The 14,618-nt window shown below is 35.3% G+C and overlaps 1 protein-coding gene across 2 annotated transcripts in view; it reads right to left on the bottom strand.

Moving 5' to 3' along the window:
- The window catches only part of jmjd1cb (jumonji domain containing 1Cb), a 354,346-nt gene extending 342,665 nt beyond the window's left edge, over positions 1-11,681 (bottom strand). For both annotated transcript variants that reach the window (XM_039771144.1, XM_039771154.1), the window contains exon 1: positions 11,289-11,681. In XM_039771144.1, the coding sequence (XP_039627078.1) occupies positions 11,289-11,444 (156 nt within the window). In that variant the 5' untranslated portion in view covers positions 11,445-11,681. The remainder of the gene's footprint in view (positions 1-11,288) is intronic.
- Positions 11,682-14,618: the final 2,937 nt, after the last annotated feature.

The following is a 14,618-nucleotide window of genomic DNA, read 5'->3' as shown; positions in this document are numbered from 1 at the left end:
CACATTTTTATTCAAAAGTGCTTTAAGAGTAAAGCCTATATAACAAGAAATGTAGTTTCGGCACACCTTGAAAGGGCCTTCAAGAACTTTTACACAGAACATCATAAAATCCTTCATATGAAGGGAGATAGACTGTTACGTAATGTCATTATTTCCTTATAATCTTAAATATTCTTTTTCTGCAAGGAATGCCATTAAAATGGCCTAACCTAATTATCTGTAACACTAGAATGTAATATATAGACAGCACTTGATTAACTTCAAGCTTTCAGTTCCTGAAAACATGATTTTAAATAAAGTAAACCTAATTGGATAATAAATTCTCGTAAGTGTAATATTATTCAATGTCGATGATTCTCCTAAGACAAAACACAAATAAAAATGTGGCTTGAAAAAGAACACTTCTTTAAAAACTTAAGTGTTTGGGGCATATTGACAGGAAAGAACAAGTAATTACAGAACATTTAGCAAATAAATATTATGTAAACAAGGATGTGATTATTCATATGCTATAAAAATTATTCTTGCATCTGAAATCTATACAATGATTTTATTTAGCACTTAATAAAAAAATAACTTAAAAAACATAGCAAACTGCAACTATTTTTGTCACAATTATTTAATCTGCAAATAACTACTTAAAAAAGACCAATGCTGTACTTATGGATGTATAAAATAAAAACAAACCATATACTCACAAAAACAACAATAGATGGCCATTACCAGTTAAGGCCTATGACAGAATGGGACCAAAATATAGTTTAAATGTAGGCACTACAATTATAAGTTATTGTACAGTCTACAAACAACATTTAGTAGATTATATGTTTGAAATTTTACCCCGATTATATACACCAGAGTCTGGGCAGCTCTATGACACAGTAGTTGGCAATGCTACTTCACATCTCCAGATGCTAGGCTGGGATTCTCAGACTTACTCACAGTGGAGTGTGCTCATTCTTCCAATGTTTGCAAGGGCTTCCCGATCCCAAAGAAATCTAACAGGCTAACTGACCTGGCCCAGCATGGGGGGGTTTATGAATGAGGGTGCCTTACAATGGACTGGTGTACTGCATTGCACAATTCTAGTACTGTGATAAGAATCTAAGATTATAAGCAAATCATGTAAAAAAAAAAAATGTAAAATAATGGGTGGATTAATTTTGAAAGCAAAAATACTTTTTATTGATTAAGTAAAAAATAACTAGAAACTACATTTTAATATAGAATTTAATTTGTTATTTTTCCAAACTAGCTTATTTTAAAACCAATTCCAGCAGCATTAAGCATAGGATGCTAATATACCACATGGCACATGCCTACCTACACTCACTCATTTGGGAGCCATTTAGAGTGTGTGTGTGTGTGTGTGTGTGTGTCTTTGGGATACTGAAGGAAATAGGAGCAATCGCATAAAAATATCCACACAAACATAGGCGAAGTGTAAACTCTACAGACAGCGATTGTACTGGGATTTCAGCCATGGACTCTGGGTTGTAAGTTATGTAAAACACTACTACCAACTAATGGCAGCTCATTCATGGTACTCTGAACAACATAATATTCTCAAACTTGCTTCTACTTCACGGGCATCAGAGGCTGAAGCCTGTCCCAACAGCACTGGGTGTAAGACAGGATGCCAGTAAATCACTGGACCCAATCATTCACACATGCAATCAATAGAGGGACTCCATTTAACCTAACCTGCACATCAGTAAGCATGTATGAAGAAAAACTCCAGATGACATGTGGAGAACATTCAAAGTCCATAAAAATGACAACTGGATGGTGTGATTCAAATCCAGGATCCTGGAATTGGGAGGTAGCACGTAAACACTGCACCACAAAGACCCTCTAAACAAAATCAGAAATTTAACATTAAAAATAATTACATAAGAAAATATTTTTAAACATGTTTGAATGTTACACAAACTAAACTTAGAAAATAGTTTACTTTTTTCTCACGGGTAACAGAAAGTATACTCTGATATTATCTCTGTATTTTTGAAAGTTATAAATTAGTTTGGCAGCCTTTATAAATAAACATCTAAATGATTTTACTCTATAATGATATGCCACTGTAAGATCAACATATTTAGCCAAGTTACATTGCAATTGACTTTTTCAAATCTAAACCATCCATCCATTATCCAACCCACTATATCCTAACTACAGGGTCACGGGGATCTGCTGGAGCCAATCCCAGCCAACACAGGGCACAAGGCAGGAAACAAACCCTGGGCAGGGCGCCAACCCACCGCAGGGCACGCACACACACACTAGGGACAATTTAGGATTGCCAATTCACCTAACCTGCATGTCTTTGGAGTGTGGGAGGAAACCGGAGCACCCAGAGGAAACCCACGCAGACACAGACACACAAATTCCATGCAGGAAGGACCAGGTAAGCGAACCCAGGTCTCCTTACTGAAAGGCAGCAGCGCTACCCACTGTGCCACCATGCCACCCAAATCTAAACCAGCTATATATTTTTTTTTTTAAATCTCAACAAATATACTTACATAAAGTAATTATTTTAAGGGGTCTAAGGATACTGTTGTCTTAGAAATTTTAAAACAGCAAAAGAGCAGCTAAAAGTCACAATTATTCAATATTATGTAGTGATACATTTTCCACTGATAATTACAACATGAGAAAATGTTTTCCAGAGAGATGACAGTGCACATGACAGCTGAAGCAAAAAAGTTTTGATAGTGAAATTAATAAAACTAAAAGGAAAAACATGTTTGTAGTATATGCATACCAAAGGGTTTAAAGAGTATGACACTTCAAATGGTATCTGTTCTTTAGCATTCCATCTTTAAAACTGTTTCTGTGTGATGCAAACTTTTAAAGGTGTGGCTCAAGAGCAATAGTCTCACACAGAGCGCTGTTGCTACCTTAGCCCGAGGCATAACAAACATTCCAAACACAATAGCCAACAGAGCTTTTAAGATCCTGCCAAACTGCTCTGCAAGCCTTGACAATGAAGAGAAGTCAAAACAAACCTCATATTCATTTGCTTTCCAGATGTCTGCAGCTTCATTTTAACTTAGCCCTATGAGTGAAATACAGATAAATGCAATCTTAAAAAATACCATAAATGATAACAGAAATTTCCTCCAATTCTCTGCATTTCATACTGGGTGGTTTAGGGAGGATTTTCAAGACCATGCATTAAAAACATGCAAACTAAAGTGCTTTTTACCATACAAAATGTACAGAAATACCCCATGTGTCGTACAAATATGAAATTGACTGTTCTTGTTTCATACAAATTAAGATAAAAAACTTAGTTTGCATTGTACTTGATACAGAGAAAATGCTTAAAGGACTGTTAGTTAGCACTGGTTCTTTAATTTCTGTCATTTTAAAAATTAAGTGAACTTTTTTTTTAATTTACCAACAATAATACTTTTCTTTTTGCTTTTCACATTTAATTTCTGTGTGGTACCTCAGAGATCCAGGAGACAGGGTTCAAATTCCAATTGAGTCAGTCTTTGTGTAGTGTTTACATATTCTCTTTATGTCTGCATAAGATTTTCTGTTGTACTTCAGTTTTCCACAAAAATCTTAAAGACATGGGGGTTAAGGCTAACAGGAAACGTTAATGTGAGAAAGTCATTGACTGCACTCCCTGCAATGGATTAGCAATCCACCTAGGATTCTTTGGCACTATGGATGGCATCAGGCCCTATGACCATATAATTAGAATAAAGCAAGCTTTTTGATGGATAGATGTATGGATGGACAGACGTTTCTATTGCTTTTCCCTTTCTACAGGTTCAAATGTGTTTTTATATGTTTACTGAGTAAGTGGAACCCCATTTTATTAAACTGGCCTCTAAAAAAAGCAGTCAATCCCTTTGATTCACAAAAGTATGCACTGAAATGAATATACAGTAAAGACTAAATAAAAACATCTGGTATTACTTAAAACCATAGTTACTAAAGGCAATTCAGAGTCAGTACAAAGAGATAGGCTTGGTGGTCTGGAATATTTCAAAATGTCAGTCCCACCTCTACAACAAATGAAGAACACAATCTATACAGTTTCCTTATACATAAATACCAAGTAGACATAAGTATATTTTTTCTCTGTAATTAAATACGTTATATCACATATGTTCATATACAGTATTTATCTCTGTACATATCTATCAATCAATCTATCTATCTAGAGTATATCTCAAGTTAAAAAATTATACACCTACATAATTTTTATATCTATCTATATCGATATATCTACAGTATATATCTATATATATATGTGTGTGTGTGTGTGTATGCAGTGTTTTTATGTGATAATATTTGTTGTTATAATTATCTGTTCAATTTACAACCTATGGATTTAAATTGTTCCTGAATCAATCGATCAGTGTACACAGACACGTAGCAAAAATATACATATTGTATATGTACGGTGAACATACATTTACTAATCACAATATTATGACTAACACAGTAATATTTGTAGAGTTAAAATTATTACTTTTGAGCCTGTAATATTCAAGTTTAGTTCAGAAAAAGTATGTCTTAGGCTTGCAGTATTTTCTAAAGAAAGCAAAAATAATGTGACTTTTTTCCTCCTATATATATATTTTCTATCTCAGAATGCCTTTCAGGTAAAAAGCTTTTTTTTTTTTTTTTTGAGTATACTGAAGCAGATGATCACACTTGAGTTGACTTGAATCAGGTCTTCTGATGAAAAAGGTTAAAGATAAATCTTTAATGAAATAACAGATTTACACATTGAGATTTTTCAGTTTTAATGATTAATGAGTCAACCTGGCACAATATGTTTTCAGTGTGAACAAAGGTGAGGATATGTAAACAGATTTAAAGAAAATGTTGATTTTATTTTAAAGACTGTAAAAATGGGTTTAAAAGCTGGGGTGGTGAAGAAAGTGATGCTTTAAAGCCAAACACTTAAATATACATATATATCTATTAATTTAAGATGGTGAAAATATACATTAAATCTCACTGTAATAAAATCATAAAAACTGTGAATACATAGAATATAATTTTTATTTATATGTCTAAATGCATATGTTTTGGGAGTTAAATTTTGAATAAAAAACATGGATGTTAACCAATTTTCTTCACTGCTCAAAAACTAAATTTAATGTTAAATAATGTAGAACTTGAATAATGACATATCACAATATGTGTACAATGCATCAAAGTTCAAGGGCACCAAGTGCCTGGCCAAGTCACTGCAAAACATGTTATGAAACAATTACAACTAAATCTCTTCCAAGTACAGTATTTGCTATTGTAATGCTATTATCTTAAATAAAAAACAAAACAATCAGACTAACATGATGACCCATCCTTATTTGTAGAGTCTTTACTGATATAGTAAAAACTGAAAACTGATTAAATTGGCGCAGATTTTACCATATTTAGGTTAACTTGTGTTTTACAGGTTGATAGAAAAAAAATCTAACTGCTCATGTAAAGGTGAATCTCTAAGCAAAATATGAAATATCATGTCATATATATTGTAATTACAGAAAATGTTGCCTTTCAAATCAAAATATTTGAACATGACATTTGCGTTATTACAGAAAACATTAATGCTACTTTCTCAGAGCTCTGACAACTTGAGATCAAATCCCAGCCGCTTGCTCAATCTCCCCATGCTGGTCTGGGATTCCTCCAAGCTCTCCAGTTTCCTATCACATCACAAAGGCACGCACATTGGTGGATTAACTGGCAATTTTAAACCAGCCTGGGTGCAAGAATAAAGGCATGTTAGCGTGTGTATGTATGTGTGTGTGTGTGTGTGTGTCCCATTATGGATAGACTCTGGCAGCGCAAGGCCCTCAAACGGAATATGCAGGTTTTGAAAATGGAAGAACGATTTTGTACTATAACAGCATATCTTAGGTCAATAAAAGACAGTAAGATGGAAATACAAAACATTGCTTTTGTGTTATTTATAGAAGGGATGAGGTTTAGGGTAAGGAAATGAATCCATCCACCCAAGTCTTTTGATGATAACAAATGCCTAATGTTGCATAATTACATATGTAATCTACATACTATAATGTGCGATGTAAAGAAAAATGATCAGGATCTCTTAATTTCACTTTTAACTTAAGTCTCTTTTGTTGTTATGGTCAGGCAACTCCCTCTTTTACAACCACACTTCGGATCATATTACCTTATTTCAAACAGGAAACTGACATAGTAAATACTTCACTGAAACGTGAAATTCATTAGATAATAACATATATAAGTTAAATATTATGTAACATATGAAACTATAAGAATCAAAACAATAGCACAAAGGACAATATGAATTTATAGTATGTGGTCTTCATTGCCTGCCTTTAATTACTTTTTAATTTATCAAAATGGACCACAAAGCACTGTATGCCTGCACTTATTATGAACAACATTTGTTAATTCAGTTATTTATCCATCCATTCATTAGTTATTTAAAGGACTACATCTCACTATTTCAAAATTTTCCATTGCTTTGATAAATATTTGGTTTATAAGCAAAATTATTTTTCAGTACATCTAAGTAAAATAGCATCATGCCCTTGTGTAGTATAAAATAAAATTCAGGATTTTAAAATCCATCTGCAGGCCTGAACCCATCCACAGTAAACTGAGCTGTACTTGTGTCTGAAATTTTTGTGCCAAGCAAAAGAAATTGAATTTGAATCTAGTGATTCAAAGTAGGACACGTCTTGCAAAAGTTGTCAGCAGGTCAGATGAAATGTAATTATTTGTCGTATTTTATTGCAGACGGAAGTACTTTAAAAAGGCATGCTTTCAAAAAATATATAATCAGACCCCTATTATGGTTCATTTTGTATTAATGTCACAAAACCAGCACTTAGGCCGATTGTCAATTTATGCTGAATTTGAAAAACTGATTTAACGTGGAAATGCCACTAAACCCATTCCTCATATGCTAAATCTTATTATGCATGAATGATTCACATATTTTATACCCAACAGATCCGACTTTTTATCTTAACAGTGTCTAATTTCTTTTTGTAAGCGGATTCATTTTCCTATGTGTTTTATTTTTTGCAATCCACGCAAAGGCATGCTTAAAAGGCAGGCACCGTTTGTTCAGGCTCTTCTTTCAAAAGCTTGGCTTCCACTTGAAATGAGCAAGTCGGATAAAACCAAAGGAAGCACAGGAAACATGCCCAATTAAAGAAAAAAGCAAACAAAAATTTTCCATCAACAGGAAACTCAAACTCAATCTACAAAGCATCCCTCAATGCTATTAACAAAAATAATGGTGCATGCTGAACAAGAAAAAAATAGTCATTTACACAGAGGACTGTAAATGCCATTTAAACACAGCATGTGACAAAAGAGTAAAATTAAAACAAATGGTGTAACGTGAGCCGTTTAAGGCTGTGCAATATGTACTGTAAGCCTTGGATGTTAAAAACAGTGTAATGAAACATATGCAGTACTTATACAAAAAAGCAACATTATATATTGTGTCAAATCCTGAACAAATATTTTCATCATGCACTTTACCACTCTCATGGAGGGGCCAGAGTAACAACATTTCGTGCAGTCACTCTGGTTTAACAGAAGGACCAAATTACGTGGTGTCTAGCTGTTTGAAGCTACAGTGTGGAACGATGCCGTGAGATTGCCTTTAAAGGCTTTCCTGCAGACAGCAATTTTCTGACCATAAAATGCATTCACAATCACTCCGGCAAACAAGCAAGTCACTTCATTTTCAAAGAGAACAGTTACAAGACAGGCACTCATTCACCAACTAGGAATGGCTTTATGATCAGGAAAAGGAATGGAGAGGTCGAGAATGTTATTAAATGAACACCAAGACTGCTGTAGCCAGGACTCTGCGACTATAAGAAAAATGATCCTGCTACAAATGGAAATCTGATTTCTGAAAGAGGCTGCCCACAGTTTCTGAGAGAGACTTAGTAATGTGTCAGGCCAGCAACCCTAAAATCACAAACAGGCTTTCAGTGCAATACTTGCCTAGGTTTACAGTTACAGCTGTAGCTTGACTCAACTGTTCCACTTTCCAGTTGGTGAAAACATGCACAACCGTTCACAAATAACACTTTATTACCAAATAAAAACATATACAACATCTGTCAAACAAATATGCATAAACAGGATCTTAGGAAAAGTAAAACTGGTTGAGAGCTAACCATTTCTACCATGAGGCACATGCTGGAAGTAATAACTTAGACAGAGCAGCTATTAAGTTATAAAGCGGGGGGGATGGGAAACTGCAAGAACATCTGAGTTTCAAATTACTTGCCATTTTGTTAAGCTACAAATCAGGGGCTCCACACAAAACAGTTAAATGGATTTATTTTCCATCAACAAAAACAAGAAACACATGCCCACTGCAATATTTTAAGTGTTTTTAGCAAATTCTACAATTAGACCTTCATGATAAACATAAAAAAACAGCGACAGCAGCTTTTTTCCATAAAAAAAAAAAAAGACTGGCTCTCCAAAGGAAAATAATTAAAGATTATGTGAAAGTTTCGAAAATTTAACAAGGGCTGAAAATATCTACCTTATCTAGAGTTATGTGGAGACAGCAATCCACAAAACAATTGGACTTCACTTAACAACCAACACTACTCTCCAAATAAAACAAAAGCACTCCAGTGTCTGACAGTTACCTTTTAAGCACAAGCAGAAACATGTGTCAGTCTTTTTAAGTTAAAAAAAAAAAACACCAAAAGCATGCCAGGGCCAAGCAGCTCAGCCTTCCAGAAAAGAATAATTACTGTAATCACAAGGGATGGAAACTTGCAAGGCAAAACTAAGCGGATACAGAATATGCAAAGGACACAAACATGTAAGTGTCAATCAGGCATTTTCGAACAAAATTACTGAGGCTCAAATAAAACCTACTGCGTCTTAAATGAGAAGATGCTGAAAAGAAACATATGGCATTCACACCAGTTGTGACCTCTACGTTTAATCAGATGAAGTAAATTACACTGTTGAAAGCATGCTTTGTTTACGTACTGTATTTCTAGTCTGAACCGAGCACACAAGAGTGAGGCTGCTTTTTTTCCCAGACAATTAGAAAAGCCTGTCAAATTTTAAATGTACAGTATGTATACTGCTTAAATTGATATTTCATTTGAAATGTTTATATTTATTTTCACAAAATAGTGATCCTCTTAATATTGATCTCCTCAGTGAACATGTGATAGGAAGGTTTTTGGGCATTAAAAGCTTGTATAAAGCAACAGAAGTTATACAGATGAAATGTAGTTATAAAAATGTGCTTGTAATGCATGTATCATGGGATAAAAACCACTCTTGACAATCTAAAAACCTCAGCCTTATCTTGTTGGGGTGCATACCGCATGTTCTCATCAAAACTGTTCTAGTGTCATCATTAAAAATTTAGGTACTCACAAAATATATACTGTATATCTACAAATATGTAATTATTATACACATTTGTGTTCAAATGAGATTGAGAAACACAAGGCACATTCTCACCTGAACACAAGATATATGTGAACACCAACAGAAGAACACAGTGGGTTATGTATATACTTCATCTTTTGGGATAGAAACCATGTTGTGGTTCTGTATGGGTTTGTGAAAATGAATGAAAACATATGTCACAATCTATCCATTTTTGAAACCACTATCTCCAGTACATGTCTGCCAATATTCGTAGACTTTCCCAGCAAAATTAATGTCAAAGCTAGAATGGCAAACATGCCCACCACATGGCACACACACAGTCACACTCATCTCCTAATTCAGTCACAAACCCACCTAAACACACAAATCTTAGGAAGTATGGGAGAAAACCAGACTACCTTGACAAAACTCTACACTAACAGTGCGGATTTGCAAACACCAACTGACCTGGCAGTGGTTCAAACCCTGATTCTCAGGGGTGAGGGGTAGAAGCACAAACCCAATATCAATGAACCACTTTAGGCATTATATACGGTGGAAATATTGAGGAATCACACACACTTAGGCAAATAGTAATGAATACGCAAATTTATACATTTGATGATGTGACATCCAGTTACATTCATGAACACAGGCAAAGCAAAAGCAAAACAGATAAACACATCTTCAATAATGACTAAAACATTTTATTTTACTGAGTATTGGAAAATATTCAACCTATACTGAGCAAAAAGCGAAATGAAATAAATATAGTGAGCCAACGTTTAGCAGAAAAGGATGATATCAAAAAATAGATTTCCAATTTCAAAATTTTAAAAATGATTGACTTAAAGTTGAAGAGTTCACAATGTCTCAGTAAAAATTACAATTTGATTATGTGGGAGGGTGCATCTGAATAAGAAAAAAAATAAAACATTTTCAACATTACGCTTTAATTCTTAAAAATATGCATAAAAACGGTAGAAGGATCTTTCAAAATGTCTTCTTTCAGTGCAAGTTCCCAAAGAAAGGCGCTATATATAACCCTGCCAAATCACAAAACAATAGCCGTTTCTTTCCCATGGGTTTATATAAATCTCGCTTTCAACCAGCTAGGCTGACGAGGATTGCTGGCGATCAGCAGCTGACTACACAACGTGTGCTGTGAAAGGCCGGCGTTGTGCACAGGTGGCACGCTTTCAAACAGCGCAATAAACAGCAATCCTCGGCCGACATCGGGACTCCATGAGCGACTTATACGTATCCCCAGCCGGCCACGACTACATGTCATTCATTCAAATTGAAAACGCGAGGACCGTGGGGACATATTAATCAATGATGGGGGAGGGCTGCATATACTCGGTGCAAATAAGGTCTCCTTTGGATGTCCTTTCTCTCTTTACGTAGAAGGTAGCTTAGTTAAGCACTTATTATTATTTTAAACAGATGACAGGTCCAACTTAACTTATAACAAACGGCACGACTTCCTCAGTAGTCCCTCCTCGACTAATGCTTAGACTTCTATACCATTATGAAATAAATTATGCTTTAGCTGAACATATTAAATTTGCCAAGATTTACCCCGAGTAAACATAATTTAAAAAAAGACTAAAGGGTGGAAATGGATTTACATGTTCGACCACTCGTTCACTCAACTTACACTCGTGATTTCCAACATGTCTACAAAACAAGGAATTTAAATCACAGCGCACTTTGCTACTCCGTCTAGTAAGACAACACAGACCGCTAAAGCACTGCACTTTATGCAGAGGTCCAATGTGAAGCGTACTAGCAGAAAACAGACTCCAACACAGTAAAAACAAACCCGGCTATCCCGAAAGAACACGTCGCAAAGAGGTAACTGTGTTCTCCCCGGTTCTTACCGCCAGCTCTGGATTGTCGTAATCTCGGTGACTGACAGCTCGAATGACACCGGCTCTCCATCCCCAGCGCCCGATCTCCCCGAGCTCCAGCGGCTCCTCTCCACTGACACACAGGAACCGCTTCCCGACGAGCTCCGGCCGCGCTTCCACCGCCATGGCCTTGCAGACGGGGACTGAGGAAAAAAAACCCTGGGAATAAAAAACAACGCCCTACCGATCGGACATTTTCCGTTTAACACGCTTTTGTTGTTTTGTTTGATTGATGATTTATTTTTTCTCTCTTAAAAAGCGAGAAAAACAGAAAAAATAACTGTTATTTAGTAGTCTGCGTGCCAAACACAACCCGGGGGATTTAAATTTCTATCAGTCTCCTCCCGCAAAACAGTGAGCTCTTTCGCTCTGTGAAACTGAACGCTGAAGCAGAACAGGAGCAGCATGACACTGGTATCCCTCCGCCCTAACTGGAGGCAGGCGCATTACCACACACAACCACAAGCAGCAGACTTCTCCGTCCGCCAGACGCACACATTTATTCTCACGCGGACACATTCACTACATCGCTGAAAATAGTGCCCCGAGGTATTACCTAAAGATTCTAGTGCAATTTACTGGGAAGGACATGTGGCAAGCGCAATATTTGTACTCCGACAAATACAGGGGAAATAGCTGAACTCTAACGAACATGCTTTATATATTGTGAAGACACTTTGAGCTCGAATCACTATTGGTAGAATATCTTTATCAACATTCTAAATCAAAAAGCAATCAATATCCTAAAAAGTATCAGGAAAGAAAGAATACATTATATTATTAACACATTATTTTAAAAGAAGCAAAGCAATACTGCTTTCACCCATAGAATGTTTATAGTTGTTAGATTAAGCGATCGTAAAAGGTATAATTCCGTTTAGATAGACAATCAGATTCAAATTTGCTCAGTTTAGCGTGTGGTCAACGTGAATTGTTTGAGTATGTACATGATCTATGTGGTAATTATTTCGTTACCTCTTTACAGCAGGAAACGTGCGCTTGCGCTCAGGGCCTATATATGTGATATATATACTGTATATGTATATATGTGATATATATGTATGTATATATATACGCATATATATATATATATATATATATATATATATATATATATATATATATATATATATGTGTGTGTGTGTGTGTGTGTGTGTGTGTGTGTGTGTGTGTGATCAGTTGTACTAACAAGAACCGAATAAATTGCTAGGTGGATACACAAATTGATAGACAGACATTGTTCTAGCTTCATACAAAGCATGGGCTTGTTCAATAATAATAACAGCACCAATATGTATATATATATACAGTATAAGTGTGATCTTAAGCATCCAATAACTGAGACACACTTGAGAAAGGATATTAGAGACTAAATGATGATCCATCTTGGCATTTACCCATACGGGCTGATGTCATAATTATTGCTCGAAGGCCACCAAGGATAACAATTGTTGTTTAGTTGCTCCTAATATTGCTTCTGTTGTGTTTAGTGCTTTTCTTAATGCAAACAATTCTTTATAACCATTTGTCTTATTGTAGGTTTTTTCTTATCTACCTCCTCCCATTCAGGGCTTTATTACCTTCTGTAAATATGACACTGGTCAATCTGCACAATACACTCATTAACCACAAACATGTAATAACTTGGATACTACAACACATATTTATGTTCAAGTCTCTTCAAGTCTTTACTCTACTATTTCTTTTTTCATGGTATCTTAAGTGAAATCTTTCAGAGAAGTACATTTAAGAAAATATAATGTGCTGTCTTTGACAGGCCATGGAATTAACTGGACAAGTGTTGACCCCTTTGCTTTATTTATATAATTAGTCTTTTTTTAAGTTAATCCTTTCATTGGCTTGGCAAATATTTTCTTTGATGTACTGCTTAACTTTATTATATGTCTGAGATACAAAAGAACAATAGGACTGCTCATCTTCTGAAATCCAAAGCATCGTAATTGAGTGATATGTAAAAGCGACCAAACTGCAACAAGCACTAAAATCCTCACTTTGACATACATAATCTTTTCTTCACAACAATCCATATTTTAGCAGCTCAAAAGACATCATTACAGGGGGTCTGCAATAATACCATTTAATTAATTTGCTGTTTCTATGGTTTTTTTAAATCTGATTTGGTGTGCAGAGCATAATAAGCTATTGGCCAGAGGGAATAAGGGTGAACTGTCAAACAAAACATGAAAGCTGTTTTTCTTTTGAGCAAAACTATAATCACTGATTTTAAAACTAATGACCAGCTACATGTGGTAATTAATATCAATTTTTCTATCATGCACACATGTGTGATCACATGAATAGTGTGACTATATAAGGTTTTCACCCATATGTTAACTTTTTTAATGAATAATTTGCCCTGCTATACCTTTTTTTTGGTCATGGAATATCATGGAAATTAGATTAAAGGCCCCATCCATCTTTTCCAGTCATCCACACTGGAGCAGGGCAAAAGGAATGCAAATTCTCTACCGGTGTATAGAACAGGACTTTTGTTTTTGGTGAGGAGACTGTGGCTATAGCCAAAGGGCAACTGGTGCAATAAATGGTATAAAAATTAGGGATGGGATAAAAGGGAAAAAAAGAAAAATTAATATGGGGAGTGGGGATGTATGACTGCTTGCTACCATTTTTAAGACCTTTACATCTAACTTGAATTTCCTTCCATTTTGTTTATTTACTGGATGTGGTTCAGCATGCTGTGGGAAAAAGGGTTGACTAGACAAGGTAGCTCCTTTGTACATTAAAGGACTGGAAATTTTTGCTTTGTTGGTCTGTTTGATTTTCTCTTCTTTTGTTCCTTATTGTCACTGTAGCTTTACACACCAATGATTCCCATGACTCACTTAATCTGCAGTTTTTAAGGGTACTTAAAAATGAGGATTGTATACCACAAGTCTACCACAAACAAAACTAGATAACATTAAATAAAGACAGTAGCTTCTGTGTTCTTCTGTACCATGAACACACACACACACACACACAGACACACATATATATAACGTGTTTACCAGGAGTCAGTTATACTTGGATGCATTTCTGTTGTCAAGACAACTGAACCCATTCCAAGTGTAAGGGCACAGAATTGGACAGAAAATCTTCCTTATAAAAAGAAGCACAGTATCACTGTCACAGAAAGGTTATAGAATGTAGCATTTTATTTATGAAATGTACATTTTTAACACACTTCTTCTTCAAGGCTTATTTCATGAGGTTGCTTATAGTAATGTGTGTACTCACCCTATACTTCATTCCAAAGCAAGCAAGAAAGGAGGGTAATTA

Source organism: Polypterus senegalus, chromosome 1 (assembly GCF_016835505.1).
Source record: "Polypterus senegalus isolate Bchr_013 chromosome 1, ASM1683550v1, whole genome shotgun sequence".
Taxonomy (NCBI): domain Eukaryota; kingdom Metazoa; phylum Chordata; class Cladistia; order Polypteriformes; family Polypteridae; genus Polypterus; species Polypterus senegalus.
This window is presented reverse-complemented; position numbering and strand designations above follow the sequence as displayed.